Source organism: Benincasa hispida, chromosome 12 (assembly GCF_009727055.1).
Source record: "Benincasa hispida cultivar B227 chromosome 12, ASM972705v1, whole genome shotgun sequence".
Taxonomy (NCBI): domain Eukaryota; kingdom Viridiplantae; phylum Streptophyta; class Magnoliopsida; order Cucurbitales; family Cucurbitaceae; genus Benincasa; species Benincasa hispida.
This window is the reverse complement of record NC_052360.1, coordinates 39,882,884-39,897,132: the sequence shown is the minus strand read 5'-3', so window position 1 is coordinate 39,897,132 and position 14,249 is coordinate 39,882,884. Positions and strand designations below refer to the sequence as shown.

The 14,249-nt window shown below is 35.5% G+C and overlaps 2 protein-coding genes across 4 annotated transcripts; one reads left to right on the top strand and one right to left on the bottom strand.

Annotated features, from left to right (window-relative positions):
• Nucleotides 1–5,491: 5,491 nt before the first annotated feature.
• Nucleotides 5,492–7,636, top strand: LOC120067113. The gene is made up of 3 exons (XM_039018533.1): nucleotides 5,492–5,947; nucleotides 6,042–6,242; nucleotides 6,351–7,636. Exons 1-3 carry the CDS (start codon nucleotides 5,513–5,515, stop codon nucleotides 6,399–6,401), a joined length of 687 nt encoding a protein of 228 aa, XP_038874461.1. The 5' UTR covers nucleotides 5,492–5,512; the 3' UTR covers nucleotides 6,402–7,636.
• Nucleotides 7,383–13,276, bottom strand: LOC120067111. Of its 3 annotated transcripts, none has more exons than XM_039018531.1 (3): nucleotides 12,979–13,276; nucleotides 12,756–12,902; nucleotides 7,383–8,829 (listed from the first exon to the last, which is right to left on the bottom strand). In XM_039018531.1, exon 3 carries the CDS (start codon nucleotides 8,814–8,816, stop codon nucleotides 7,827–7,829), a length of 990 nt encoding a protein of 329 aa, XP_038874459.1. In that variant the 5' UTR covers nucleotides 8,817–8,829; nucleotides 12,756–12,902; nucleotides 12,979–13,276; the 3' UTR covers nucleotides 7,383–7,826. The 3 variants fall into 3 exon arrangements, with proteins under 3 accessions (XP_038874459.1, XP_038874460.1, XP_038874458.1); XM_039018532.1 differs by lacking the exon at nucleotides 12,756–12,902 and having other exon boundaries at nucleotides 7,383–7,933; nucleotides 8,096–8,829; XM_039018530.1 differs by lacking the exon at nucleotides 12,756–12,902 and having other exon boundaries at nucleotides 12,979–13,275.
• Nucleotides 13,277–14,249: the final 973 nt, after the last annotated feature.

Here is a 14,249-nt window from a genome sequence, read left to right as displayed (position 1 = left end):
ATGCCAAAGATGGACATTTCTTTAGGAGCAAGTCTCGATCTTTTAACAGTTATTGCCGTTTTGAACATTTTAGAATTTAACACGACTTTTGTAACTAACAACCTTAATACATACAAGTTACTCTCCATTGAACCTAAGCTTAGCTCCATTCCATTTTAAAAAATAAACACTTTATTTTCAGAGAAAGATAGGAATACTTCTGTTCAATCAGACATGAAACAAAAATTTAAGTTCCTCTTGATATTAGGAACTATATATATGTCATCCAATAACATATATCGTTTCTTGTCCAAAAATAACTTAAGCCTGCCTACGACAATAGTTGAAATGGACTCAAAAGTATTGATTCTAAGAGTCATCTCTCCAGCTACCAATTGTCTCCAGGAATTAAATCCCTGATAGGAAGAACATATGTTATTAGTAGCTCCTTAATCAACTATCCAGGCGGAATCATCATTCTCTACTAAGCACGTCTCCATGACAAATAAATCAGATTTATTTTCTTTGGAGTTCTTTCTTTCCTAGATAGTAGTGGGTTCAGATCCATAACTCATCAGGAGTTTATTTACTCCGAACGAATGTATTTATCCATCGAGAGTTCTCTAATTTCCCGATATGTTATTGTAGTTGGGAGTTTTAGGAGTTTGATTCACAGTTTCTGAAATTAAACTCCCGAAGATTGACTACCCGTTGGGAGATAATAGAACTCATGACGCCGTCATTGAAAATTAGAGCAATTATCCAAGCCTTTTTTTGTTTTTTTTTTATTTATTTTTATTTTGATCTGAATAATCTAAAATTTAGAATATTATTAAGAAAACAAACACATAAAGAACAAAACGTATTTCCATACAAATAAACAAAAATAAAAACAAAGTCGATAGTATTCTTTATTACACAAAAGAGAGAAAATTTAGCAAAGATAATCTACAAAACAAATATGTATTGACGAATACATAGAAGAACGTGTGATGTGTCACACCCTGTCCCCCACCCTCTTAACCTAGGAAAGGGCGTGATTGCAGCAGTTATAAACCCTTTTGCTGACACTTATTGTCTAATAACTCTTGCGGAATAACTCTGATACCAAGATATAACTCATATACAACGAATGTCTTTAGGCCAAAAATTTATAAAATTCAGAAACATAACATGTTTAGAGTCACACTAGAATCACAAGTCCCAAAGCCCAAAATCCTAGTCTCTATATGAACAACTATAACATGTGTACAATATTTACAGTAACCACCTAACAGACGGGTTACAATATCTTTATCCTTTAGTGACAGAGCAGATGCAGAGCTATCTTCTGAGGATTTGACCGCTACCTGAAGGAAAGGAAAACATTTGAAAACGAGGTGAGCTTGCTAGCCTAGTGAGTAACTTAAGAAAGATAACTGATTCTCATGCAAAAATCTCAATAAAAAGTTTAAACTGAAATATAAGCTTCTACAATATCTTGTACTGCAGTATAAACATTTTCCAAGCATAAAACGTATAAAGCTAAAAACATGAAACAGTAAAACTGTTTCTCAGTTGAGAATATCCCTGCTGTGCTTAAAAATAATCCTAACACCAACTACTAGTCAAGAGAGAACCCTTTTGCTCAATCTCGGACTCTATCTTCCTACGTGCACGTAGCCATACTAAGTACCGTCATACCTTAGGTACTTCTGCTCAGATACCTTCTCAAATATCCTTCAGTATCGAGCTGCTAGGATACCTTCTCAAATGTCCTTTGGTATCAAGTTGGTTTGGTACCTTCTTAAACGTCCTTCAGTACCAAGTTGGTTAGATACCTTCTCAAATGTCCTTCGGTATCTAGTTGGGCGGATACCTTCTCAAATGTCCTTCGGTATCGCATTTTAAGTAAAACTAGTCATAAATAACTTTCTCTTTAAAGCATGTAAAGTATAATACATATAAAAAACATGGCTTTAAAGATACTAATGCATGCTGGGTACATTTAACACATATAAATAGCTTATCAACTAACTTCTCACATATGCATGCGTTTAAAACATAACTCATGGTTTGCTTGGAAATCACTTTGTAAAACTTGCTGGCAAGAGAATAATCTTCTTTAAAACATGCTTTCTTTAAAACATTGTAAATATTTTAGTCAAACATTTTAGTCAAATGTTTTAGTCACTCACCTCGATTGCTTAGGAACTTTTCACTCTAGAAGTTCCTTGTTTACCTCAGGCTCCCTTTTTCACCCTTAGAATCCAGATTCAATTTACAACTCAGATTACTCATAGTTCTAAACCTTATTTCGAGATACTTCTACAAATATATTCCAAAATGTCTCAAGAAGCTTACCCTAAATTTTGAGCTGAGAACTTCTCGTGGTTTGGCCGGAATCACAAAATCTTCAAGACTAGCCCAAGCTTATCCGACAGCTTGACCCTTCTGTCTTCTTCTTAGTTTCCAGCCCAAACCTTTAGAGATTTTTCTCTGGAAGCCCTACCCTAAAAACTAGACTTTCATAGCTTTCAAGTGGCTTTAGAATCACTCCAAACGCACGAGTATATTGGGAGAACTTCTCATCCCAAATTGATGCTGTTTTCCAGACTTCACTGTCCACTGCGTCCTCTTTAAAGCTCTATGATCAACGCATGGATTTTGCTCCCAACGCAATGTTTACTCAGCTCTCCCACTCTTTTTAATGTCTTTTTGAATTTTGATCTAAAAAAGAAGTCATTGGCTCTATTTATAGGCGTCCAAACACTCTCCAAGGTCGACACCTCCTAGTTGGCTACATGTCTAAGTGTTTCTTCCTCACACTACCAATACAACTTTTGACCAATGCAATCTAAGTGTCCTTCTCCTATATAGCCAATGCAAGGGGGCTCAAATTTCATGTCCTCTTATGTAACCACCTCAAATTTTTAAGGCTTAAAGTTTCCTCCCAAGAAGACACATGTTTGATGACATCCTCTAGGTGAGCTCATCTTTCTTATGCGTCCATAAATCCTTGGATGTTCAATGCATAGTCCATAATTAATGCATAACAAGCCAACTCACTTAGTCACCGCAAGTCCTAACCATCGCAAGAGCCAGCCACCACCAACGCATAGGATGGCCGCTCGTCCTTGACGCATAGCTCACTCATCCTAATGTTAAACAAGTCCCCACGGGGACCCATCCCCGTTTATATATATATATATATAAGTTAATCAGGGACGGGGTTAGAGTCGGGCAGGGCGGGGTACCCTCCCCGTCTCTACTCCGTCCCCAATCGGGGACTCGGTTATAATCCCCGGTTTGACACCCATCCCCGGTCAAGTTGAGGATTCCCTGCCTCGTCGGGGCAGGGACCCGACCCCGCGAGGATTTTTGCCAACCGTAGTTCTCAGCCTTAAACCTCCAAATACACAAAGACCACAAGTTCAACTCCAAAAGAATAACTAATCTCAACCCATCCCACACAACATTCAAATTTCATTAACTTCCACAAACAAACAAAAGTCATAAGATGAATCCTTAAAAATTGGGATACTCCTTTATACTCGACCAATAACTTATTTCAAAGTTTTATTCATTCTTTATTCATCCTTAAAAATAAATCTTTTCTAACCAAACTTGTAATCCAAAACAAATTATAACCTGTATTTGATTCAAAAATTAAGAATTTTATCAACAAAAAACTAAATACAAAAACATTATTAAATGACGTCTAAATAGTTATTAAACTAAGTCTAAGTTAATTATTTACCATATGAATACTACGCTATTTTCATCAACAAAACTCATCTTATTGATTAAAGAGAAAATGACATTTTAAAATTTTGTTTATTCAATATTGTTTGGGGGATACAACATTTAGGTCTAGACAACACGTTTAAATGTTAGACTACCATCAATGAAACTAATACTTAAGCATTCTTGATTAATTTTAATAATGGTGAACAACACTCAAAGATTCAAGAACATATTCAAAATAGAGAGAAAGTAACATCCTTTAACTTTTATCTCTTTTTTCTTTTCTTTAGAGTACTACAATTCATGTCGAGAGAGTGTAGAGATTCAAATGCACCCTAGAGATTTAAAGATTGCTAATATCTTAATTAATTTTGATTATTTAACTCTAAGAAAGTAACATTTTTTTTGCCTATTTTTCATAGGCAAATCCACCACAAGATGGGTCAGAAACCAAAGATGCCATAAACCCATGAGCAAAGATCAGTTATGAACATAATTTTTTATTTGCAAAAGTTGAAGGAAATTATCCTAAACAGAATCCATCAAACACAAGCATGAAAAAAGAACAAACAAACCATGATTTCTCAATCAAAATCCCTAAACATACCCTCATTTCACCATCAAAATACCTTAAACACAGTCATGAAAGAGAGAGATTACCTGTGCTAATCGATGACGGCACGTGTTCGACGGCCCAACTTTGATCGACGATTTGGGGGGAGCGACGTTCGAGCAGAGGGGATTAGAGAGGCAGAAGACGAAAGGGGATTGTGGGAGGTGAGATTTCATATCTGATTCATTTCAAATCTAATATTAGGGTTACTAACTCCCGACAGGTATTATGTAATTGTCATGAGTTAGTACTAACTCCCAACTCTTAAACTTAGTTGTCGGCAGATACTCAATTCCCATGCGTATTCGAACTCAATTCCCACGCGTATCTTCTGACGATGAGGAAGAACCTTTGGGAGTTATGCACAACTCCCGACGGGTTGATTAACCTACCACAACCCGTCGGGAGATAGGAATATTGCACCAGAACTCCCAACGTTGGGTTAACTTCGTCGAGAGTTACTTATAACTCCTGACATTATACGACGTCTAGAGATATTATATCTCTCGATAGTGGGTTTTAGTGTCCGGAGATCTTTTTTTCTTGTAGTGAGTAAACAACCTAAATCCATCATGTTTAGATTAATTGGTTGCATTGCAAATGAAAACTATTTTCTTGTATTTTTACCATATGTTTATTTTCGTTATTTTTATTCATTTGATTTGTAATTAATCCGTTATAAAATATTGGTAATAATTTTATCAATATGGATTAAAAAATGCAAAAAGTTAAAAATAAAGATATAATTTTTATAACTATGTATATATCAGATGAAAATTTATTGATAAAATAAGTTGATTTCATTTTAATAAAAATATATAAAACTAAAAAAGTCATAAAAAACTAATGAATATCCAACGTATTTTTATTTTAATTTTAAAGAAACAGAAAACAAAAGCTAACTGCCAAACATATTTTTTTATTCTTATTCTTTAAGAACAGAAACAATCAAAATGGTATGTATGATTTTTTTAAAAAAAAATATAAAGTTGAAAATAAATTTTCAAAAACTAAAAATTAAAAATAAAAAATGAAATGATTACAAATCAGACTTAATTTAAAAGGGTAGAAGAATCTAACATAAGGACGGGCCCAAGGGGAAGCCCATCTAACATTAGCATTTGCAAGCAAAGCAGCGATATCGTATGGGGTTGCTGCAGAGTTTGCTGTATCTGTTGTTTAAGGCAATTTTTCATGCATATCGACATCGTATCCAAACTTAGCAAAATTACACATCGCAATTCACTCCTTTTCTTTTTATCACCATTTCCATTTTTCACAAACACAAGTCATTCTCTACAATCTTCTTCCTCTTGTTCCTCTTCTTCTTCAATCAAACCCGATGCCATGCCAAGCCAAAAAATGCAGACCCACACAAACAACAACCAAACAATACCCCAAAAACAAGGAGTAATCATCACTGTCTACGTTGAATCTCCAAAATTACAAGACAATAATTCCCATAAACCTCCCATTATTCCCCACAATAACATCAACAATCCAAACTCTGCTCTTCCCAAAACCCCCAATTCCACAGGCTACGATCGTCGGGCTCAGCTTCTCGCCTACTCTCGCCACCTCAGAAATCAAAATTCCTCTCTCTCCCAATCGTCCAAAACCGAATCCAAGGCAATATTTTCCCTACCCTTTTGTTATTTTTTGTCTTGTGATTAGTGAAATTCTCAACAAAAAAATAAAATGAAACGTTGTTTCTTGCTGACAGAAATGGAAATGGAGGGTCCGATCGGAGGCGCCGGCGGTGCGGCGGATGCCCTCGAGAAGGGCGTTGCAGCGGTGGAGATATGAACGTGTTGGGATGATGAGAGAAGAGACAACAGAGGTGGTGGATCAGCCATGCCGGCCCAAGTGCTTTGGTGGAAAAAGCAGCAAGAAAAGCACCGTCAAATCGGGCTCTTCCATATTTGTAAATTTCTCAAAGCATTCAATATGATTCTATATGAAAACCCATTTGATCCTTTTTACTCATCTATGCTTTGTTAGTATGCTGACTAATGTGGGTATCTGTTTCCAGAGGAAATTGAAGAGTTTGTTGGGAGAGTTATCAAATGGCTGCAAACGCTAGTGGGTAAGGATTGAGAACGAAAATGGTGAGATAATCAGATCCGCCATTTGTGTTAGAGTTCGTTGTTTTTCACCACGTTACGATGTGCACTTGCTGCGTATTGATTGGGCTGCGAAGAAGCAAAGTTTAAGGGTGTTGTGTATGTTGATGACTTGGGTGCAAGGAAAAAATGTTTCTCTTCCAACTCGTTGTGGGGTGGTTGTGTTTCTTTTGACTTTTTGACGTTTAACACTCTTTAGTGGTTATGTTGGTTTTGTTTTTTGGTCGTGCTTTGTTTTCTTCCACCATCAAACATAACTTCTTTCTCATTTAGGTACGCACGAGACAATTTTGCTAGCAAGCAACCAAATAGTGTAATGTGCATATTTCATCTAAGTAATCTCACTTTTTTTTAGCTTATCATGTCATCCCCCTCTCATTCATTCCATTTCAACGAGATGGAGTAACGTCTTCTAGCTACACATCACATGCTCATGGTGCCTCAACACCCCCAATTCGAACACACGCCTTGCAACACGTCACCATTACCGATACCATAGCAACCTCCTTGGACCTCCAACACGAGCATAATTCTAAAAGCAAAATACGAAGAAGGATTTGATTTAAAAAAACCATACTATAAAATAATTCCAAAGTATGCTCTACATACGAATAAAGAAATGTCGGTAGTATGAACAAAAAAACTACACTGATCTTCGTGCAACTCAATCCCATTATACAGCAGAAAAAGTTTTTAAAAAGACAAATTTCAAGAATTTGCCACACGACACGAACGAGAGGATTACAAATAGATAAGTGCAGCAAAATTGCACTCAAATATTTGACTATCAGGATTTAGTGGTGGAATGAATGTGGTTGGGCAAAGACAATGCCACAATGGGTTAGTCCAAGTGCAAAGCAGACCATGGAGTCCTGGAAAAAAAAGATGGAACATTGACGAAAAGAACCATAAAAATATTAAATGTTATTTAACATCATAAGGGATCAGAAAAAAATATATATTTGTTCCATTGTCGTGGTCTGTTTAGTCAGTCAATGTAAATCAAATGCATCCCCAAATGATAATTGATAACAAATCAAAGCAGCTCAGAAGGAGCTCCGCTGCTGAAATACCTTCCTTCTTGCTTTCCAGACTAAATCTCTGAGATGGATCCTGGCTATTCCCCTGAACAACGGCGGAGAAGAAAACACCCAAGACTGGCTGTTAAATCCAAATTTTGACCATTAAAGAAAAAGAAGGGGGGAAAAAAGCGCTACAAATGAGCTATGCACCATGAACAGAGTGGGTATGACTTCTAAGCGACGGAATAATGCCGACAGACCTCCAATACAAGAAAAGTTTTAAGAGAATATACATGCCCTATCTCGATAAAAGCTTGCTTGCCCCTAACTCCCACTCGTCCCACTTCTTTCCTATGTAATAAGTTATGGAATTCTGTTAAGTCCTCCTCTTTGTCTTGGCCGCCTCGACCTCCCAAATATAATTCTGCGGAAACCACGTCCTGGTCCACCAGCTGCCGTAGAACCGAGACCTGCAGCACGATGCATCCCAAGATCAATCTCATCTGTCCTGTTGTAGTCCCTATGATATCTATTACGAGAAAACAGACCACCATCCCGTCCAAAACCAAATGCATCCATGGAAAAGAAAGCATCATCATCTAAATTGTCATCCATGTCAGAATCATACTCACTATAAAAACCACTTTGGTGAGGTTCCAACACGTAGTCCCCAAGAACAACTGCTCCAGGGATCGATGATATAATCGTGCTGATCACGTCACTTCGCTCCCTCTCGTGCTCAAATCTCTTCCATTTCTCTTCAAGCACAGGGTCCACTTGGCGTGGTCGTGCTAATGGATGCTTCGCTCTAACGTGCTTCTTCAGCTCCTTGTAACGTCCAACAAATGAGCAATTATCCTGCATGCAATTTCTCTTCTTAGAATTAAGATACTTCCGTGCCGGTTCCACCACTGTCCACCCTTTAACCTGTCCCCTACAAAGGGGACATAAAAGCTCTGGCACATCAACCTTTTCACTTGGCTGCCCTGCTTCCAAATTGAAGGTTACATTTTCCACCGGCACATTCAATTGTTCTGAAATTTGAGTTGATGTAACCTTTGTGTAGGCTTTCTTGTATTGATCGAGACAATTTGAATATCGGCGACCAGTTGCACACATATAAGGCCGGCAACCCTTATTATATGAGGAACAAAGAAGAAGCACGGCATTGTGAGGGAACTCCATACAGACTGAGCAGGTAGCATCCTCCCACTCTTTTTTATCCGACCCTTTGCATTTTTTCTTCTTGAGGTAAACATTTTTAGCAACTTTCAATGGACTAGATGGTAATGGATATGAGTTTGCCCTAGAACGTCTAGAGTCAGAGTTACTCTGCATCTTTTTCATAGCCATTCACAAGTTGAACCTGAAATCATTTAGGGGGGAGTGGGGGCGTCAGATGACTCTTTAACAGGGAACCTATCAAGATTTTCACAAACTCATATCTGCACCTGAATTTAATTACAATCTAAAATCAAGAAGGGGAAATCAATACCACAAAATTTAAGTTCCATGCCTAAGCCTTGATAAGCATTTACTAGCAAAGTCAGCTTTTGGACTTAATTGCATAACAAATAAATAATAATAGCACCAGGAAGAAAAATAGAATATAATATAGGCAATTACATAAGAATATCGACTCTCTCCATAAACAAAGAATGACAAAAAAATAGCACCAGGAGGGGAAAAAAATAGACAAAAGTACATGATGAAGCAGGTGGACTTGAAACAACTAGAGAACATCAATCCTTACATACACAATATCCATCCCTTGACAAAACCAAAAACGAAAAAATCTCCATAAGCAAGTTAAGGAACTGAACCAACTAAAAAAGTTACATTTTTTATAGTTTCAAGAAAAGCACCTTAAGCAATTAACCTGCTAAGTCAATTACAATGTTTAAACTTTTAGAAGAAAATTGTCCAATTTCAGTCCCTTACCATCTGAAATGACCAACTCCCTTAACTAAAGGAAACTTCGAATCCACATATCACTTGTGAATCACCATATTCAGAAAAACAAACCAACAAAAAAATATTATTAAAAACAAATCTCCACATTCAATCTTTTAGGTCTCAACTTTGCCTCAATGGTCATGCCACAATAAACTCATTCAAATATAATATATTTTTAATTTTGGAACTTTGAACTTTTTGCCACTGACTTCCTTTTCATTTTAACTTATAATATAGCACATTTGCTTATTCAAACACAATGATCAGTCACTCTCTCATTTTCTTTTTTTTCTTTATTCTTGTTCTTTAATTTTGACGATAAACCAAACTTCCATCAGGAAAAGATAAAAAAATACAAGGGTATCCAAAAAAATTAAGCCCACAAAAGCTCTACCAAAGAAACCATCTTGAATCAAGCAAAATAAGACCCAACAAATAATTTCAAAAAGTTTTCACCACCGATGCCCACGGAGAAACATGGAGCATGACAAGGGATCAAATTGAATGTCACTAGGGTCCTCTCCTCTAAAGATTTTATTCCNCCCCCCAACAAAACAAAGCACACATCCCGGTTTGCCTAGAAAAGTCTCTCCTTCTCTCAAAAGGGTGGATGGAGAAGGAACTCCTCAATCATCTCATTGTAAACTCTTTGTCGGGCAAACTAAAATCCAAACACCTCAAAGAAAAACAATAACTCCAAACAAACCATGGAAAAATCATACTCCAAAGTATATGATCTAGGTATTCCTATGCCACTGACAAAGAACAGTTAGTGATTAACACTAACTCTAACTCGTAAAAACACCCCATATGTAGGCAAAGATCAAAAACCTTGCTACCAATGAATTAATAATCTAAAATGAGAAACTGATGATGATAGAATTTGAAATTAATATTTATAGCCAAGTTAACAATACCACGTTACATCATCTAAAATTATTACTAGATTTGTTAATTTATTTGTTTAACCAAATTTTTTATGATACTAATCTTGTCATGTAATCAAGTTAAATCTCCAAAATACCTATATGGATGGAAAAATAAGGTCTAATGCATTTAAATAAAGAACTTCAATACCCTAAGAAAGGTCCATAGGCATCAAGGTTGACATCTTTGAAAAGAGTTGAAGGGAACAACTAGAAATGCATTAGATGTGAGTGGCTTCCTTAGATATTTGAGGGAGGAGGACAAAAATGTCTAACAACACGATTGTATCATCTTCATCATTAAAATATTATCAAACTTATGATAATGATGGCATGTTTTTCACTCCATGTCCTCAAACTTCATTCTAATCAAGGGATTGCGGGTAAAACTAAGTAAATTGAGAAAGAAGAACTAAATAAACCTCTATTTTAATTTATAAATCAACACAAAAATCCTACATACTTTCCCAGTAACAAAGAATATTTTATTATTCAACACCAATATACCTGAAGAACACAATAGACTAGTATACATTTATACCATACATGGAAAAAATATACAGGCATGGCATAAGTTATCTCACATATCATCTGTATACAATGTCATTGTTCAACTTGGAGAATGCTTCTGAGCATAGATTCAAACTTTCTTATTGTAATCTTGGAAACAAAGTTCTTTGGTCATGAAAGGGAGAAAGTCATCTATGCATCTTATTTTTCGTTTTTTTTTTTCCTCGTTTGTGTGTGTGGATAGAAACAACCTTTCTTGGGAAAAATGAAAGAATATAAAGGCATGCATCAAATTAAACTCTCATCCAATGGGCCTTCAAAAGAGCCTCACTTCACTTCGATGAACAATATTATGCAAAAGAACTTCTTAGATAGGCTCTACCCTTTTTGAAATTAAAATATGTTTGAATCATATGATTTACATATTTCTTCATAAAATACGATATTTTACATCACATTTCATTTGGGTTAGATGACATATTTAATCCCAAAACTTTCATGGTTAGATCAAATAAGTTTTTGAACTTCAAAAAGCACTCAGTAGTAACATAAACTTTCAAAATTGCGTCTTATATATTCTTGAAGTTTAAAAATGTCAAAGTCCTGAACTTTCAAATTGTAACAAATATATCCTAGCATATACTAACATTTTTTAAAAATTAAAAAACCTACTAGACTAAAATTGAATTTTGTGCCTAATGGGACATTAAACTTTCAATTTTGTATCCAATAGATACGTGATTTTTTTTTTTTAAATGAAAAAATATCAATGAACTATTAAGCACAAAATTGAGATCATAGAGACTTATTAAACACAAAATCAAAAGTTTAAGGTTTTTTTTATAATAAAATGATAAAAGTTTGGGGATTTATAAGAAACTTTTTAAAGTAAAGGAACCTATTAGACATTTTTTAAAATTCAAGAATCTATTTGCCACAAACCTAAAAATTCACTAAACATATAATTTACTTTTGATTTGTTATATTCATTGACTTTTTTGGGGGGATAAAAAGAAGCTTGGATTAAAAAACATAATAACAATAATAATAAATAATAAAAGAAAGGGGAAAAACAACCTAGGAATCAGGGGTAAAGAGAACCCCCTCCCACAAGAATAGCAAGAAAGCTTTCCAGTTGATTCACAATTGCGAAAAAGGTTGTAGTTACAAAAGAATTTTCTTATGAGTCTCCACCAAGAGGAAGTGAAAAAGACATTTTTCAAAAACACTCTGTTTCTTTCCAACCAAATAAGACACAATAAAGCCCTAGCCCCCACCCACAATTCCACAAAATTTTGGCCTATTTGGACCAATAACAGAAGGAGAAGACCTCCACCAACCAATCTTCAATACATTAACTTAATCAGTATGATTCTATAATTTCATAACATGACCAGTAAGTATTCATTAAACAAAATTTGATATTAAAGATTATGGTACAGTATTTCTACAAAGTCTTTTCAAAGAAAAAGTTATCTGACATAGTGAGACAACTCAACTATCCGATCTTCTAACAATTAGCGTGAGAACAATGAAATCTACACATAACTACGTACGTCGCCCACTTGGGTGTGGGCACCCATAAATTTTCAGGCCAGAATAGAAAAAGTTAATCCGACAGAATAAAAAATGACCACGACTTCCTAGAAATCAGGGTGCCAGTCAAGTAAACACTTGGAATTATTGTTGGTCGGTAAAGAATTGTTTCACTCTAAAATAGCAGCAAGCAATCAGCACAACTGAAAATGCATGACATCAACCTTTTGGGATTATAAAAAAAATAATAATAAACCCAACTTTGGGAGCTAAAGAGAGAGTATTCATTTAAAATTGAAGGCAGATATGGGGTTATATAATTCCCAATCAAATGATTTCGACGGGCGAACAGAGAGGAACTAACCCAATAATAACAAACCCTAAAAAATGGGGAAACGTGGGATTTAACATAAGTGAGTGAGAAACACAGTGTGATCAATAATGTCAGAACCCAACAGGCAACAGGCATCCGAGACAATGAGAAAAGGATCCACCCTCCAGAAACAAGAAACTGAAAAAAAAAAAAAAAGAGAGAGAGAGATACAGAAAACTAAGATCGGGAAAAAGAGAATTGGAACGAAGCGTACCTGGATGGGTGAGTGATTCCCGGAATTGAAGGCGTGGTGGAGGAGGGAGAGCAAGGAAATTGAAATCAAAGGAAGAATAAGTGAATTGTGAAGTTAAGAAGAAGAAGGAGGACGAGAAGAAGAAGAAGAAGAAGAAGAAGAAGAAGAAGAAGAAGAAGAAGGCGGGGAAGGAGAGCGGAGGATCGAGGCCAAGCGCTCTGGCCTTTCCGGAGGGTTGTTCTGGCCTGCTGGGACTTGCGTGCGTGGTGCCGCTTCAGAGGATTTCCCTTTTTCTTTTCTTTTAAACGTGAAATTCCATTTGGAAGTTCCTGTGTTGTCCACGACACTATGAACTCACCATGTCGATACGCAACATGGGCCCAAACTTCGGCCTCAATACTCCATTCATGTGGGTCATTTCTTGGGCTCAGGCCCTATTCTGAAAGCCCGTTCACCTTTTAGGTTGCCTCTAAGTTTCAAATTTATCTTTGAAATTTTTAGCCTATTAGTCCAATCCACTACTAGTATTTCATAAATTTTCTAAGATTTAGAAAATTTTCATATTTAGATTTAAGCTGCATTTTCTCTTCACATTTTTAACCTTTTCATCTATTCTCTCATAAAACAATTTAGAAATGGAAATTTGTATTGGATGGCAAATTAAGATTAGAGTTTAGCAAACATGACTCCAACTTTTCATATTTTACAAATATGGCAAATTTTTCACTCGCCCAAATCATGTTACAGTTATAGAAGATATTTTTTACTCAATTTTTTTTATTCCAAAATTTCCCTTGAGGGATTTAATTTTCTTTTTCATTTCTTCTATTTTTGACATTGCATTTGTTTGAGCAGTTTGATGCGATTTCGTCTGGTTGAATAATTTTTTTGAAGTTGCGATTCAACTCCCCCAATGATCCTATGAAGTTTTATCCCATACAATTTCTGCCATCTGATTGCTCTTTGATGTAACTTATTTTCTAATTTTTTTTATGCATTTGATTATTGTTTGATGTTAAGTAATTTTTATGTTGTGTATATAATGTTGGATGTTTCTATTTATGTATGTGCATTTTAGAGTACATTGGAAATTAGGATGTTTTTTACATTGATTTTGTTCTATTTTTTTATTTTAGTTTTGTTATGCTTGTGAATATATCACTGGCACGATATACTAATATTTTGTGTATCAGTAAATATGTATTTCTCATTATTTTTATTCCATATTTTCTCTCAATAATTAATTGATAGAGAGATAGAAAAGTAACGACTGGCGACCGATGATTGTATGT